Genomic DNA, 17349 nt, shown 5'->3' with positions numbered 1-17349 from the left:
TGCTGGCTCTGGTGTTCAGCCACCTGTGAATCCATCTGATTTCATTATGATGTTCTGATGAATGTTTATGTTATGGGATTCTCCGGAAATGTGCTGTTAAAAAACAGCCCCATACAACTTATTTCTTAACTGATTCAAATCTGTTTGAAACAGAGCACCATCTTTCACAATTAATATTGTACAATGTCTGTGTGGACATTTAACACATGAATATTGTGAAATACATGTATCTTAAGAGAACATTATAGAGGAGTTTTCAAGTTCTGCTGCTTTTATCAAAATGACAAAAGCCTTATCGCACCATCAAACTGCAAACTCTCTTCCTTTTGAAGCCTATTTTGTAGATATTATAATGCTCTATAAAAGGATGAGAAAAAGCCAATTTTTGTCATTTGTACAATCTTTCTGTAGACATCACCGATTACAAATGTTACTATTAAGAGACAACATTTCCTTCTTGATTTTAATATCTGCTAAAGTGAATGGAATTTTGCAGAACTTTATTTTATATATTTATCTTCAAACCTTTTAACTGTATTTTAATAAGAATAAGCAGGTTATTAGGAACCCACAGTTCTGAAAACTGAAACATAGTAAATATATATTTCCTGTCTCTTGAAGACATCTAATTCACTTCCTCAACTTGAGCAGCTGTCGGTTTAACTTTCTTGGAGATTCATTGGATGATAAAAAGTGTGTATTTTGTTCTCAAAAGGCTTTCTGCCAAGTTGCTTACTTTTTGTTTCATCTAGCCACCATTTTGATTGCATCATACTGCTAATTTTACTGCACTAAAAAGGTATGTTAATTGTTTCTCTGTAGGCTGCTTGTTATAGATAAACCTCACTGCCAAAATCTTAATTGCTTCTTTTTACTAATGGTTTTTATCTTTCCATAACAATTCTTTCCCCTACATATTTGTCACCTCTCAATAATTCCTGGTTGGTCTGGGCATGTGCTATGTATCCGACTTTTGGGGAAGTATTATTTATTTAACAAAGAAATTTGCTGTTGTCTGTAGCTAGCTAACAATATGTATATTTAAATATATATTATTTTTTATAATTTTTAGTATAATCTGCTAAATGCACATTAAAAATTACAATGGGATAAATGTGGTTTAGAAGACAATCTCAGTCTCCAGACACTGTCAGTCAAAATTATGACAGAAAAAAAGGTTATTTATAACTCAAAAATTATGTATGCTAATTCTAAATGTACCCAACTTCCTTGTTTTAACGGCTAGAATGGCTGAATAGAGTTCAAGGGCTTTACATATGAATCATAATCAGGCAGGTGGAGATTCTTTACTGATTGAAGATCCTGATTTTTCTAAGTTCTCATTTGTATGCAGAGCTTCTCTAGATGATATTTTCAACTGCAAAATCTTCTAAAGAGTACCATTGTAAGCCATCCAGAGTCACTTATGTGAAATGGGCAATATAAAAATGAGATGAGTTAAAAAACACATAAATAAAATAAAACAGGAGAAGAATAATGATAGTTTACTCAGTGTAGTCTTCCTTGTGGCAAGAACATTTGTACGGCTCTCAAATTTGGTAGCTTGTGACAATATCTTCCTTTGTGACCACATTCTCAATAAGGTAATTCGCATCTTGCCATTTGGCTTAGTTATGCAGCACATGGCACTTCCCTAATGAAACTAGATACAATTTGTTTTTAATTATGAAACTGCTTGTATAATTTTGCCTAACATTACTAAAGAAAGAAAAAAGGTAGAAGAAAGGAGAAGATGTATTATTTGTCTAACAAATTCTCGTCATTTTTCAATAAGTTAAGGTTCAAGTAGCCTGATTTTTTAAAAAAACTGTCGGCTTAAATGTTAGGGTTACGTGTAAGAATTTGTATGTGATTTATGCCCTTTACTCTTGATCCATAAAATGAACTTTTTAGGGTGTTAGTGCATTTGAGGTTAATATTTAATGGAAACCCAGAAATGTGTTGTATATTTCTAAATAAAAAAAATTTCTTTCTTTTCTTTCTTTAGCCTCAGTTTTATGATGCTGTAGAACCAGTGGATTTCGAAGGTCTCTTAATGATGCAGCTGAATAGCCTAGATTCAGATCTCTTGCAAGAATTGGGTGATTTTCCTGAAGATGATTTGGAGGTGGTTTATGCTGCAAAGGAGCATAGAACCTTGGAACCATCATTACCAGAAGAAAAGTGAGGAAACCTTTAAAGCAAGCAGTTGAAACCTGTTTTTAATGTTCCCATTTTGGGTTTTTTTTTTAACCAGAAGTATTTCTCATCAATGTATTCTGGTTATCCAGTGTTTTGACAAATATCTTATTATTTATTTATTTATTTATTTATTTATTTATTTATTTAATCAAGCATGTATTAGATAACATGTATAAGTATAAACATGATTTTGAATACATGAAATGGATACGAATATAAAGAAACATTAGGACAGGGACGGTAGGCATGTTGGTGCGCTTATGCACCCCCCTTACAGACCTCTTAGGAATGGGGTAAGTTGACAGTAGGCTATCTAAGGTTAAAGTTTTGGAGGTTTGGGGAAGAAACCACAGAGTCAGGTAGTGCATTCCAGGCATTGACCACTGTTGCTGAAGTCATATTTTCTGCAATCAAGTTTGGAGTGGTTTACCTTAAGTTTGTATCTTTTGTGTGCTCATGTATTGTTGTGGTTGAAACTGAAGTAATCATTGACAGGTAGGACATTGTAGTAGATAATTTTATGTACTACGCTTAGGTTACATCAAAGGTAGTGTTCTAGGTTGTCTAAGATCAAAATTTCAAATCTGGTGGCATAAGGTATTCTATTGCAAGCAAAAAAGTGGAGGACTCTTGTTGTGAAATATCTCTGGACTTGCTCATTGCTCAATTGTATTAATGTCCGATCTGCAGAGCGGGTTTCAGACAGATGAGATGTATTCAAGAATTGGTCTAGCAAATGTTTTGTATGGTCTGGTTAGCAGTACAATATTTAGAGAAGAAACTACGCAAGATTAGGTTAACAACTCTTAATGCCTTTTTGGCAATGTTATTACAGTGGACTCTGGCACTTAGATCATTAGATATGAGTACTCCAAGGTCCTTGATAGAGAGGGTCATCTACAGGGTCGTGTCTACCCAGCTTGTATTTTGTGTCCTGATTTTTTTTGCCATTGTGTAAGACACAGCATTTGTTGGTTGCGATTTGAAGTTGCCAATTGTTTGACCATTCTGACACATAGCCAAGGTCTTTTTGAAGGGCAGCAGCATTGTCAGTGATGATAAATAGTTTTACATCATCAGCGAAGAGAACATAGTTGCTTATAATATGATTGCAAAGGTCATTTATGTAAAGTATAAAGAGTGTTGGTCCCAAAATGTTGCCTTGGGGGACACCACTGTTAACAGGTGCAGAATTTGATAGGGTGCTCCCTATTTTGACCACTTGTTGTCTATTTGACATGAACGCAGCTATCCAATTATGCAGGGCTCCAGAGATGCCATAAGAATTTAGTTTTAGAAGTAGTTTGTCATGTATCACTGAATCAAAAGCTTTATGGAAGTCTTATGTAAATTGCATCTATTGCTTTGCCCTGATCGAGTTTTGTAGTCCGCATGTTTTTGAAGTGTAGGAGCTGCAGATCACAGCATAAATTTTGTCTGAATATGATCTACATATTCTGGGATATCACTATAATACTTAAAAGAATTTATGGAAAAATAAATTTGTTTTCAAACATTGTATTCATAAATGTATTGACTAAACATTTATTCACCCAGGGCAAACTCCTTGTAAAATGTATGATGATAGAATGATGGTAAATAAAATAAGTACAAAGGTTGATACAGTTTCAGATTTTCAGAGTTTAAAATATGGAGCCAGTACAAACCATTTTGACCTTAACTTTTTACTTACCTTAGGGTTTTGCGTCATTCCTATTGTCACAAGCTCCTCTGATTTCACTTTGTTTTTCTTAACTGTATCTAGTGGCAAGCTAAGGGCAATACATTAGCAATATTTTTTTTCTGGCTTCGCCACATGAACTATTCTTTCTTCCAATACCTATAAGAGCTTACCTTATAAGGATACAAACAAACTATGGAAAAAGAAGGACAGTTTATATTGAGACTATATTGAATGGGAAAAGTTCTTTCTCTTTCTCTTTATGTTCCAAAGAAAATTGCTTCCCTTCTGACCCAGGGTTATAGTTTGCACATATAATTGGACCCCAGACTGTGGTGATTGAGGGTTGATCACCTATGAGTACAATCCAAGGTCTACTGCTGCACAACTGCCACTCAGTGGTCAGGGACACAGTCTTCACATAGATGGAGAAATGTAATAAACCTAAAGTTTCCAGAACAAGAGAAAGATGGAAATTGAGCCTTATGTCTAAAAAGGGTATTGGCTAGCACATGGTATAGTATGGCCAGGACAAAAATTGTAAAAAGACTGAACATTGAGTTCACTATTATATTCAACTGGAATTTCTTTCACCCCACCTTCAGCTTTTCTGCAATTAAAATTCTTCTTTGAAATTTTTGGATTGTAGCAAACCTATTTAATTCCGGTGTAGCCTACCAGAGAAAACGCCAACAATCCCAAACATTAGAACATTTTAATTTTCATCAAAATAATTTTCATAAAAATTTTCATTTTTTCTCTCTCTAAGTATTTTCTATTAATAGATCTGGAGATCCAAGGAGTGAGCATTTTCATGAAAAGCATGTGCTGCATCAATGAATTGCATCTTTTTTGTCAGATAAGATAAACAAAGGGATTATGTTATCTGTGTCCCTTTTTTTCTGGACTGTATTTTAGCAGACCAGTGCTTCCCCAGTCCCTTTCTTTGATATTTGTTTATTTACATTATGTGGTTTGTACTTTAAAATATAGTCATTATACTTCATAATGCTATCAGTATACTTTAATTTTTAAGTTATTTTTTTATAGATGATATTTTCTTATTAATAGCATGTTGAATAAGATGTTCAAAAATTTAACTTGAAAACTAGATTTGGAGACAACAAAAATCACTTCAAAAATATTTTTTTATTACGTGAGAAGAATAGCCATGTTGCTGTTATTATATTGACCATCTTTATGTATGATAACTAATTATGCATAGAAATATTTTTGCGTCTCCCTAGGACTGAATTGGATTTACATGTCCGGGACTGTGTTCAGACTTATATTCGTGACTGGCTGATTGTGAATCGAAAGTAAGTCCTTCATAACTCAATAATTACCCAGGGGAAAGTTGAAATCTACTGTTTTGATTAATTATCTAATTACCCAAGAAGTAAGTGGTAATTACTCTCATTAGGTTTACTAAATGGATTGATTTCAGAAAATGTTACTGGCACTAATAATGGTTTGCTACAGTTGGATTGGGGCATCAATCATACAATATTAGGATCCAACCAAAAATAATTGTTTATTGTTGAGAGGAGAAGGAAACAATAATGGTTGTACTCTTACATTTGTCTAAATGCAGCAGCATTTCCCAGATTAGAGTTATGCTTACTTGGTTCTTTAGCAAACCTCCATCTGGAAGTACCATATTTTTCGGAGTATAAGATGCACCCTTTTTCCTCAAAAGAGGCGGAAAATCTGGGTGTGTCTTATACACCGAATACAGCATTTTTTGCCTCTCGAAGCCCTGCCCCCTTCACCAAAATGGCCGTGCATACCCTTATGGAGGCTTTCAGAGTGCTCCTGGGGGCTGGGGAGGGCAGAAATGAGCAAAAATGGACGTTTTTTTGCCCCCCAACCCCCAGCAACACTCAACCTCCATAAGGCTATGCGTGCAATTTTTTTGACAAAAAATGGGCCCATTTTTGCGAAAAACGGGCTGTTTTTGGGATGTTTGCAGAGTGCAAAAACTTTTTTTCCCTTTCAGAAAGCTTTTTAGTTAGAGTGATTGATGAGAATTAGATTGATCAAGTGCTGTGCCAGCAGAAACAAGTCTTAGGTGCTGCAGAGTGTTAGTGATTTCTTTGTCCAGCACATGGATAAATACATCTGGAAACATCTTCCTACCTACCTACTCTCTCTCTCTTTCCCTACCTATCTACTGTATTTCTCTATCTCTTTCTGTTTCTCTCTCTATCCCTCTACCTACTTACCTATACCCTCTCTCCCTCCCTCCCTACCAACTGTATTTCTCTATTTCTCTCTCTCTCTATTTCTCTCTCTCTATCCCTTTATCTAACTACCTACCTACCTATCTACTCTCTCTCTCTCCCTACCTACCTACTGTATTTCTCTCTCTTTCTTTCCCTCGCTATCCCTCTACCTACCTACCTACCTACTTTTTTTATTTATTTGCCTCAAAACCTTGGTGCGTCTTATACTCTGGTGCGTCTTACACTCTGAAAAATACGGTACTCTGCTTCATTAAAAAGTGACAGGAAAATCTCAAGTGCAGCCATATCAATGGCCACTCTATTTTGGCCTACAAAGCAAAAGGCTCATTGGCACCTCCCTTTTGGCTTGAAGAAGTATCACTGATATATTGGAGAAGAGCAGAATAGTGAAACTAGGTTAGAACCGAAGTACCATGAGCATGTTTCTAGCAACATCTGGGACACAAGGGTTGAATGAGTGTTGGTGGGTGTTAGTATTCTCTTGAAAAAGAATATGCATAAGAATTGCTCTCCATATTATTCTGTAGTGGTAACCCATATCAACAGCATTTAGATTTATATACCGCTTCACAGTGCTTTACAGTCCTTTCTAAGCGGTTTAGAGAATCAGCATATTGCCCGCAATAATCTGGGTTAAGGATGGAAGGCTGAGTCAACCTTGAGCCTGGTGAGATTCGAACTGCCAAACTGCAGGCAGCTGGCAGTCAGCAGAAGTAGAAGTAGCCTGCAGTACTGCATTCCAACCACTGCACCACCAAAGATCTTCTATATAGCAATTTATTATAACTTTGTATTCCGTTTAAGCAGTTCTTAAATCAATTTGGGGTATTGTATATTTTTTTATATAATTTATTTACATGATAACAATTGATCTTTCATTTTGTCTCATTTTCTAAAACTGAAATCTAATTGGCTATTTTACTAAAGAAATCAAGGAAGCAATGAGGCGTATAACTTTATGAAAACAGGATCCAGGACAGATTTCCACAAAAGCCTTCAAAAGCAAACATTTGAGTCTGAAATGTTGGATTTTCACGATTCCAGTTATCAGGTACACTTAGGGAATAGACTTGAAAGAATGCTTTGAAAAGAAAATGGAGCAGTAGGCAGTGGTGGAGCAAAGCGGCCATTGGGAGGAACCTCTTTTTCTAAGAATTCCTTGGGAGCATTTGTGTGTCATGCTATAGGACCACTCAAATGGCACATCTGAACTTCCTTCCCAAATTAGAAGGAATAGCACCAGGTTGATGAGGGAACATGAAAAGTAATGAAGCATTCTTTTTAAATATTGTGGAATAAGAGAAGAAAGTCCTATTTAAATGTTAAGCTGTATAACAGTGGGTTCCAATCTTGTCAACTTTTAAGACTTGTTAATTTCAACTCGAAACCATGGAATTCCAGAAGTTGAAGTCTACAAGTCTTAAAGTTGCCAAATTCTGCACTCTTGCTCTGTAGCAATTCAAGAATTCTTAATCTTCTCCAAAAGTATCTGATATGTTTCTTGTCCTACTGTTTTTTCATATTGAAAAATCTTGAAACTCTAGAAAGTGTGCAGAGAAAAGCAACAAAAATGATTGGGGGACTGGAGGCAAAAAAAAAAAATTGAACTTTTGCAGGAAGTGGGTATGTCTAGTCTAATGAAGAGAAGGAATAAGGGTAACATGATGGCAATAGAATTCCAACCTAGAATTAAGAAGATATTTCCTCACAATTAGAATGATTAATCAGTGGAATGACTTCCCTCCAGAAGTTGTGGGAATTCCAAAACTAGTTTTTAAAGAAGAGATTGGACAGCCATTTGTCTGAAACGGTACAGGGCCATGATGGCGAATTTATGGCACCTGTGCCACAGGTGGCATATGGAGCCACTTGTCAGGGTATGCGAGGCGTTGCCCTGCCAGCTGACCAGCGCACTTGTGCATGCTGGCCAACTGAATTCAGCCTTTTTTAAAGCCATTTTTTACTCTCCCCAGGCTCCAGAGGCTTTATAGGAGCCTGGGAAGGGCAAAAAGAGCCTCCCCTGCTCCCCTAGAGGCCCTCCGGAGGCTTCAGGAGCTTCCCTGAAGCCTCCGGAGTGCAAAAAAACAGCCCTATGGGCAACCCAGAAGTTTGGGAACCGACTTCTGGTTTGCTCGTAGGGTCGGTTTAAGCCCTCCAGAGGCTTCAGGGACCTTCAGGAGACTTCCCTGAACCATCCATATGACTAAAAACGACCCTACTTCCAGTTTTCTCGTAGGGCCAGTTTAAGCCCTCCGGAAGCCTCCTGAAGGTCCTTGAAGTCTCCGGAGGACCTCCAGGGGAGGCGGGGGAGGTTGTTTCACCTCCCTCTGGAGCCTGGGGAGGGCTAAAAAAGCATTTAAAAAATGGGGGGAGCGCCTCTCATGCACACATGTGCACTGGGGGGGTGTCCCACATTTCATTGTGGGTATGGTATGCCCACACATGACCCCCCTGCACTCCCCCCTTATGGCACGCGACCCAAAAAAGGTTCGCCATCACTGGTATAGGGTTTCCTGCTTGAGTAGGAGCTAGAAGACCTCCAAGGTTGTTCCAACTCTGTTATTCCATTATTCTGTGTGAAATAAATGGCTGTGTTAAAAGGAGAGTTGAAAGTTCCATTTAACATTTATTTCATGGCATTGGAAATCTAATATCTGTTATTGCAATGGATAAATATGGAAATATGACACAGAAACATGATAGAAATATTCAGTATTGCAATGGTGTCGAATATCTATAGCTCAGGTGAAGGTTCATTCTCTGAGTTTGTGGGTTGAGTTTCTGAACATTTGGTTACCAGGCTAGGTAACATCTTCAGTGGAGTTTAGGCTCAGAGAACAAACCTTTACTCTCAATATTCAGTATGTTTACTTTGTTCAACTATTCCCTATTTGCTTGAGCAGACAGGTCCCAGGCGCTTAAAAGTCCTCTGTGATGGATCCAATAAAACCACCTTGACATCTGGAGAAATTTGCCTGCGCAGCCTACCGCTTGATCCCCGATTGACCAACCTATTGCAGACTGCTAAAGCAGAAGACATTCAAAGGCAAAATGAAGAGGCACGGAAAACCAACCGGCCTACTGAGTTGTTTGCTCTGTATCCCGGTATAGATGAGGTAAGCCGTATATTTTCTGGCACAACTATACTTCAACCATCTGGGTTTTCAAAGGAACTATAATACAAAGGATGGTATATGTTAGACATTAATTCCACTCAGCCCAGATGGTGTAATTAACTATGGCAATTGTCATTCAAAAACATTTGAAGAAAAAGTAGTAACAAAGATGATAAAGAGTCTGAGGACTAAATCATTAAGGGAAATAGATATGTATAGCCTAACAAAGAGAAAGACTAGGGGTGATATGAAAGAAGGTTTCTAGTTTTGAGGATGTCATATGAAGTTATCATATGTGTAGCCATGTTTTATTGTAGTCATTTCCTATTCTTTTTCTAGGTATTCTGTAAGGGGATCTAACAAGGCTTCAGGTTTGCCACATTCTAGCAGTAGGAAGCGTGGTTGTAGAGATAAGGGGGAATGTTATGGCTAGCTAGCATTCTTTCCCATGGGAACAGAGAATGTGCCTGCAGATGGCTGAAGGTGGAGTTTGAAGTCACTGGGCAGTTGGACTGTGAGCTGATTGGAGAATGTGACTCTGGGAGGAAGTTTCAAACGTTTGCTTCTTGCTGGGTGTAATTCCGGGGTTTCGTCAGAGCCAGAATTACACCAAGACCTTGCCAATTTGATACAGTCCTAATAAATAGACTTTGGAATATGAATGCCTTGGATTATTCATTCAGGGAACTTATTACTTGGAAGCCTGACAGAGGAGCTGTCACAGAAAAAAAAGGCATTGATGTATTCTCCATAGCACCCAAGGGTAGGGCAAGAAGCAGTGTGTGGGTTAAGAGAAATCCAACCTGGAACTGAGGAGAACAATTAACAAATGGAACAACTTGCGTCCCAGAGTTGTGGATGCTCCCTTGCTGGAGTTTTTCAACAAAAGATTGGACAACCATTTGTCCAGGATGGTATAAGGTCTCCTGCTTTACAATTTCTTATAAGGGATTGGACTAGAAGACCTGTAAGGTCCCTTCCAGATGTAGGATTCTATGATTCTATCAGTTATTTGGGGCAAGTCCTAAAGGCTTGATAGAATGCTTTGAATTGCTGATTGCTGAATTGCATACCAGTACCACTGCAGCTCCTGCAGCAATGATGCAAAGTCTTTGTATCATAATTGCCCCTGCGACTGTGCAGACTGCTGCATTCTAAACAAACTTCCCTGGCTTGACTATAATTCTGATTTCTTTCTACATTTTCTGCGTTAATTTTTTGCCTGATTGTAAAGTAAAAAATTAAGGGATGGCAATATATGATGTCTGTCAAAGTACAGGAAGCGAAAATGAATCAAAACAAATAACTATGCTTAATGTTTTTAATAGGAGGATTCTGTACAAATACGACCAATACCTGAATGCCCAAAGGAGTATCTAGGTAATAGGATATTAGTGAAAATACAGACACTGAAGTAAGTGCTACATCATTGGTGCGAATGGAACAGCTTTAGGGGTTTGGGTCAATCAGATGGCATATAGAGCAACCTACACAACAGAATGAAGGAATGAAATCTATAAAATAGAAAGCAAGAAAATGACAGATGTAAAACCAATTTTCTCCATGTGCTAGGTTTTTTTAATTTTTTTAAATTAAACAAAAACACAAAAAAAGAATCATCCTTCATTACATCTTGTAGAAAGCGTGTCGATTGGTTACAGATAACTTTCGTGCATTTCTTCCACAATCATTACTTATAGTTCATATTAGATTATACACTTTAAGTCAAAAATCTTTGTATATCTTACTATCAATGTATCCCAATTCTCATTTGACTACAATTATTTAAACATGCTTTTACCTCAAATCATTCATACTTAGAGACACAACCACGTAATGGCATTCATTAGCTATTTCAAAAAATCCTCCCATAACATTACATCTTTATAGCATCTTTTAAGTAAAAGTCAATAGATAACATTTTAAGCCTTCCCCCTCCTTTCCCCCCCCAACTCTCTGACTAACATTTATATCTAAGTTACTTTAGCCAATACCATAGCATGTATATATTGTTAAACAATGACCATTAACATTTCTTTGTTGTTATTATAATTGGCTAAAAATCATTTACTATTTATGCCCCATCTCCTCTCATTAGGGCCCCCACCCAAAAAAACCCTTTACACCTTTATTACAAGATCTAAATGAAAATTTGTTAATAAAATTTATAGGTCTTTTTCCCAAGTCACAATTTACAATTTATATCCAAATTTCTTTTACTAAATTGTCAATACATGTATATATCATTACGCTGTACCCACTATCATTTCATTATTATTATTATTTATGGTTAATTAATTGTTAATGAGTAAACATTTAATAACAATCTAAAATGATCTAGAAGTTACAAAGTTCCTATTAATTAATCACCAATAATAAAAAAACTAATTTTTTATTACCAACTTTCATTGTCAACCTGTATCTTTCCAGTAACAAAACAGTCTTATCTCTCTTGTCAATTGTGGAGTCAATCTTCTTTTTCTCTTTTGTAAGGTTTTTATAGGCTTCTCTCCGCACTTTGTTGCTTGAAGGGTCTCTCAGATAATCTCCTTGCCCACCAGTTGCTACTAAAGTTAACTTGTCTTTGTCAATCTTGCTTCTGAAAAAAATTCTCTTCTTATGTCTTTCATTAGTATTTTTTTCTCTTCTCTGTCCTGGAATCTAGGGTAGAGCTCCAATTCATCAAATTCCCTTTTCTACATTCCCTTTCCATTTTCACCCACATTTGCTCCATTATTCAATTCATCTATTTTCTTATCTTTATCTTCTATATCTTCATTCTCCCCTTTAATTTTTGGGGCTCCAACCCCATCATCTTTTGCTGTGAGGAAGACTAGTCTTTCCAGCTTCTTCTCAATTCTCCCATATCCTTCCAATAGATTTTGAATTTCAGCCAAGATATTTTGGAATTTTAAGGTTTTCTCATCTAAGTATTGACCCATGTTTCCAAAACAGAAGAGAGAAAGAAAAAGAAAAACCAATAATGACTGCCAGTCTAGTCTTTCCAGGCTTATCTTAGCTTTTTTTTAAATTTAAGTTGACTTAAACAAAAGTTAGCTCTTCAAAGGAGAAGGGTTCTCTTTCTTTCTTTCTTTCTTTCTTTCTTTCTTTCTTTCTTTCTTTCTTTCTTTCTTTCTTTCTTTCTTTCTCTGCCAAAATAGTTCTCAAAGGCACCTGTGAAAACAGATGGTGCCCTTGGTTTTTTATCAGTTTCTGTAAACAAGTTGCAAACCCTTCAGCTGCAGAGTTAGTGAAGTCAAATAAAGAAAGAGATAAGTTGTTTCAAAAAAACCCTCTGACTGGCAGTTAATTTTCACCTTCTGTAGGTTGCTTTTAGTGTGATTTAATAACAAGTAGTAGGAAGAACTGTTAAAATAAAAAGGAAGGTTTTAATCCAGAAGTCAAAAAATAAGCAACAAGAAGCAGAAGAAAAAAAATCAATCCATTCACTTTAAGAGGAGAAATGGAGAATGTGACGGACATTTCAATCCACAAAAAATAGTTACAATGACAAAGGGAAAAAAAACTTTTCACAGTGATCCCATTAGGATTATTTTTGCAGCTCAGTTCTTTTGTTTAAGGATCAATTTGGCTTTAAGGAAACATTTCTTTGGGCAGTCTTTAGCAAAGTAGAAAAAATATCTCACCAGATGGACTCACTTTCTCTTTTTACTTCCTTCCTTCCGGAGCGTCCCGACTACATCAGCCTAGGGGCTGCCTGTTCACCGCAGGCTTGAAGCACTTCCCTTGGGTCTAACAGGGATTTTGCGATATCCCTAAGACCAGCAAAGCTTTGACTTCCTGATCACCATCTCTACGAGACGGTTTAGGTCTCAATGGACCCCCCCCCAAGCGGCAAAAGTGTCAACAGCGGTCTCAGAGTGTCGAGACAGCACATTGTAACATCACGATGTGGCTCCTCCTCTCCATGTGCTAGTTTTTTTCATTCAGAAAACTTTTTTATTTAGGAAAGTACTTAAAAAACTTACCATGTGTAGTAGGCAAAACACTCAAGTTCTCTATTTTTGCTTATTCTTATCTTTATATACACATCCAACTAGTAAGAGTTATCTAGCCATGTTGTCTTCTTTTAAAAATGAGTTTTTATTTTAGGTGTAGTATTTACTATGTTTAACTGAAGCTTAACATGGATTAAACTCATTTAGTCTTCGTTAACATTGCTGCATTTCTTTTAGAATGATAAATGTAAAATGCTGCCCCTGTTGTTCTACCTTATGAAAAAATTATCAAGATGGCTGCAAAAACCTCTATATCGTTATAGATGAAGGTTCTAGATCTAGATGAAAGAGGATCAGCAACCAGCTTTGTAGCATCTTCTTCCCTCAGACTAGTTAGATCCAATTTGCTCTGTTCTCAAAATATTTGGTTTATAAAGAAAAATGGGACCATTTATTTATTTATTTATTATTAATTGATTTTTAAGTGATCATTATTTTGTTATTGGAAACAGCAAACATTCCTCTGCTCATAGGAAATGTTAGATTCCATCCAAAACAATAGAAAAACAAAACAGCCACGGTATATACTTATATCTACGTTTTGAAATTGTTTAGTGTTGGCACTGAGGATTAAGTAGATAAAGCAAGACTAAGTTTTGAGTTAATTTTTCCAGTACATGTATTATTCTAAGTAGCCATTATCTTTAATTTCATGTCACATGAATTACTTTATTAATAGTTAGTGCCTTATTTTCTCCTTTGCAGATTTGAAATTGAAATCGAGCCATTATTTGTAACCTTAGCTCTTTATGATATAAGAGAAAGGAAAAAGGTAAGAGTGTAGCAGCACTACTTTCATTTAAATGCAGTGTTTAATATTTTGCTGAGATCTTTGGTGTTTGCTAAGCTTGGTTTTCTTCTTGCAGAAGTTTCATTGCCAAAGTAGACATCACTGTCATGTTTTGACGCAGGGAGACAGTTTGCTGGTTTTCTATGTGCGATCAGGATTGTTCTGATTTATGTACTGTTTCTCATTAGCCTATCTGAGTTGGTGGGCTGGATTGTTTTCTCTTAAACAGTTCCTGCCTATGGTTAATATTTATTATATTTCACTGTAAAGACTATACACTGGAAGGTTATAGGTAACTTTTAGGCAACAAAATTACCTATAACTTTTTGTTACAGTTAACTTTAGACAAAAGGTTTGGAGTTTTGTTTTCATCTACCCTGGCTGCCAAGATATTGTGCTTCCATTTCCAGGGAAATGGAACAGGATTGAAGCTTCCTTGATAGCCAATGATAATAAAATGTAGATTTATAAATTACACTTTGATCCAAGGGAATGAAAATTCCAGTCTGAATTATTTTATTCCTCCTCATGATTTGAACCAATTATTTTGTTCTACCTCATCTACCGCACATTTTCAACAACTGCCTATAGTTTTGGAAAATATAATTAGCTAATGATTTACGTTATCTGTTTATTCAACACACTTGTAGCCTGTCACAATCAACATGACCCTTAGTAGATTGCAGTGCTGTATATAACACAAAATAAGCAAGGAGTGTAGCAATTTTTAGAATTTGCCTTTTAGTCATTTCTTATTTATTCATCAATTTTTGGATGGTAGGTAAGTGGGAGATTCTATATATTCTTTTATTGGACAGGCAATCTTGCTTATAACTGCCTAATAATCCCTTGAATGGTAAGTTAAGATTAGAAATTGTATCATAATTTTAAAATGCATGGTCCTGCTGTTTCCTAAGCCACAACATTCATGGATTCAAGCAATTAGCTCTGCATTTTAAGGTTTGACCATGGTATATAGTGTAATCATTACAGCTTTTGTTATGACAATATTGTAGAATGCATGCTGTAAATGACATGGAATGCACCTTCTCTTTCATTCTATTTTTTTAAAGATCTCTGAAAGTTTTCATTGTGATTTGAACTCTGAACAATTTAAAGGGTTTTTGCGATCCCATACACCATGTATTGACTCCTCCACTCAGGCAAGGGCTGCTGTATTTTCGGTAACATATCCTTCATCAGATATCTATCTTGTGCTGAAGGTGAGTCACATTATTTGTATTCTTACTTTCTGACTTGAGCCAGACAGAATTGACTGTAATGGAAGCAAGCAAGACAGCATATACCAACATTGACCAGCCTAGTGCACTTTGGTGGTGATAGTCCACAGTTCTTTTTATTTCTAGGCAATGTAGCATTGATTATCCTGGATAAAACTATTATTAAAATTTTATTGTTGTTAATTAGATTCTTTATTTTTTGTAGATTGAAAAAGTCCTTCAGCAAGGAGAAATTGGAGATTGTGCAGAACCCTACATCTTTCTAAAAGAAAGTGAAAGTGGAAAGGTAGATATCATAGTTTTTAACTGGAACTGCAAAACTATTACCCTGATAATAGGGATATTTATGTAGCCATCTTTCTCTATTCTTGACATTTGAAGTGTTATTTCAAGGTATAGTTTTTCTTCCCATGTCTTGAAATGTACATAATCAGAAAGTCCAAGACTGATCTTATCACACAATTTTTATTCTACAAGTATAGCAGTCTTAGAGGATAATATGTGTCCTAGAATGTAAGCTTGTACTCTCCAAAAATTGAAAAATTAGCATAAAGTACAGGTAATCCTTGACTAATGACCACAATTGAGCCCAAAAATTTCATTGCTAAACAAGATAGTTGTTAAATTAATCTCATCTGATGATGTAAAATCTGGGATACCAGATTTAAATTTCGTAAATAAATCTCTGGTTTCTCATTCGATTGTTACTCTCAGTTTCTTTGCACTGATATTTTAAACATAACACCTAACTTCTGCCTACTGTTTATTGAATGAGGCTTTAGTTAACTAGATTTGTTCCTGACTCTGTTGGCTTTTGTTTTAATTCTGCAAAAAAAGTATATTATGACTGCCATGACAGCATGTTAGGTCATGTCTTTTCTGTTTAATCAATTTTTATGATTTTGACCAGCATATATTTTTCTGCCTATTTTTTTAGACTAAAGAAAAGATTGAGAAATTAAAACAACAAGCAGAGAACTTTTGTCAACGTTTAGGAAAGTATCGCATGCCTTTTGCTTGGATACCTATAAATTTAGCAAGTTTCTTTAGTATTCCAACACTTGAGAAAGATATAGCTGAGTTAGAAGTTTTAAATGGTAAGTTTAAATATGATTGTGTATATATCTTGTAATTCATCCTCGATACTGTAATTAACTATTTTCTACGAACTGTATAAACACATAAAATGCCATTGTTTCTATTCTACTTTATAAAGAAAATGTCTACCCTCTCTTAATTATGTAATTTTATAACAGTACTAATGTGGACACATACTGAACAAAAATTGAAGGATATCCTTAACTAGCTAGCTAGTTAAACAAGTTTAATCAGTAGTGTTGTGGCATGGAAGCTAATCCTCATAATTGATGGACAACTAAAAAAATATATCTTCATGGTGTTTTGTTTCTACCATAATATATTATACTCTATATTATTAAAGAATTGGATCCAAAGATTTTCTTTAGCTGATCCAAAGATCCTTGCTCTGGAAATAATAGTTAAATTGCAGGAAGACTCCTACTACTACCTCATCCTGTTGCCTTATTAAAAGAATAATCTTTGAACATGCATTTGTGATAAGAAAAAAGGATGTGTTTATTGGCAATATACTTTATACTGTATTAAGTCATCACAGTAGCATCTTCAACATTCTAGCATACAAACTAATTATTAATCCTGTAAGAGGTTGAGCAAATTACCAGGTTCATCCCTTGTTTTCATTTAAAATAGCAGTATATCCTACAGGTTTGTTGCATAAATGAGATCACAGATAGTCCTCAACCTACGACCAAAATTGAGTCCAAAATTTCTTTGTTAAGTGAGACATTTGTTAAATAAATTTTGCTCCATTTTATGGTTTTTCTTGCCACAGCTGTTAAATGATTCACTGCAGTTGCTAAGTTAGTAACCCAGATGTTAAGTAAATCTGGCTTTCCCCATTGAATTTGCTTATTAGAAGGTAACAAAAGATGTTCACATGACCTTGGGACATAGCAAAGATCATAAATATGAGTCAGTTGCCAAGCATTTGAATTTTGATAACATGATCATGG

At 35.7% G+C, this 17349-nt stretch overlaps 1 protein-coding gene across 5 annotated transcripts in view; it reads left to right on the top strand.

Annotated features, from left to right (window-relative positions):
* The window catches only part of DOCK8 (dedicator of cytokinesis 8), a 98225-nt gene that overhangs the window by 18746 nt on the left and 62130 nt on the right, over nt 1-17349 (top strand). For 4 of the 5 annotated variants that reach the window (XM_032212915.1, XM_032212914.1, XM_032212913.1 and 1 more), the window contains exons 3-11: nt 2009-2184; nt 5131-5202; nt 7057-7180; nt 9033-9245; nt 10574-10659; nt 13970-14036; nt 15128-15277; nt 15501-15581; nt 16233-16392. In XM_032212915.1, the coding sequence (XP_032068806.1) occupies nt 2057-2184; nt 5131-5202; nt 7057-7180; nt 9033-9245; nt 10574-10659; nt 13970-14036; nt 15128-15277; nt 15501-15581; nt 16233-16392 (1081 nt within the window). In that variant the 5' untranslated portion in view covers nt 2009-2056. Of the gene's footprint in view, nt 1-753; nt 800-2008; nt 2185-5130; nt 5203-7056; nt 7181-9032; nt 9246-10573; nt 10660-13969; nt 14037-15127; nt 15278-15500; nt 15582-16232; nt 16393-17349 lie in introns of those variants that run through there. The other variant, XM_032212916.1, reaches the window with a different exon arrangement.

This window comes from Thamnophis elegans, chromosome 3, assembly GCF_009769535.1.
Source record: "Thamnophis elegans isolate rThaEle1 chromosome 3, rThaEle1.pri, whole genome shotgun sequence".
NCBI lineage: Eukaryota > Metazoa > Chordata > Lepidosauria > Squamata > Colubridae > Thamnophis > Thamnophis elegans.
The sequence above is the reverse complement of the archived record's forward strand: the minus strand, read 5'-3'. Positions and strand labels throughout refer to the sequence as shown.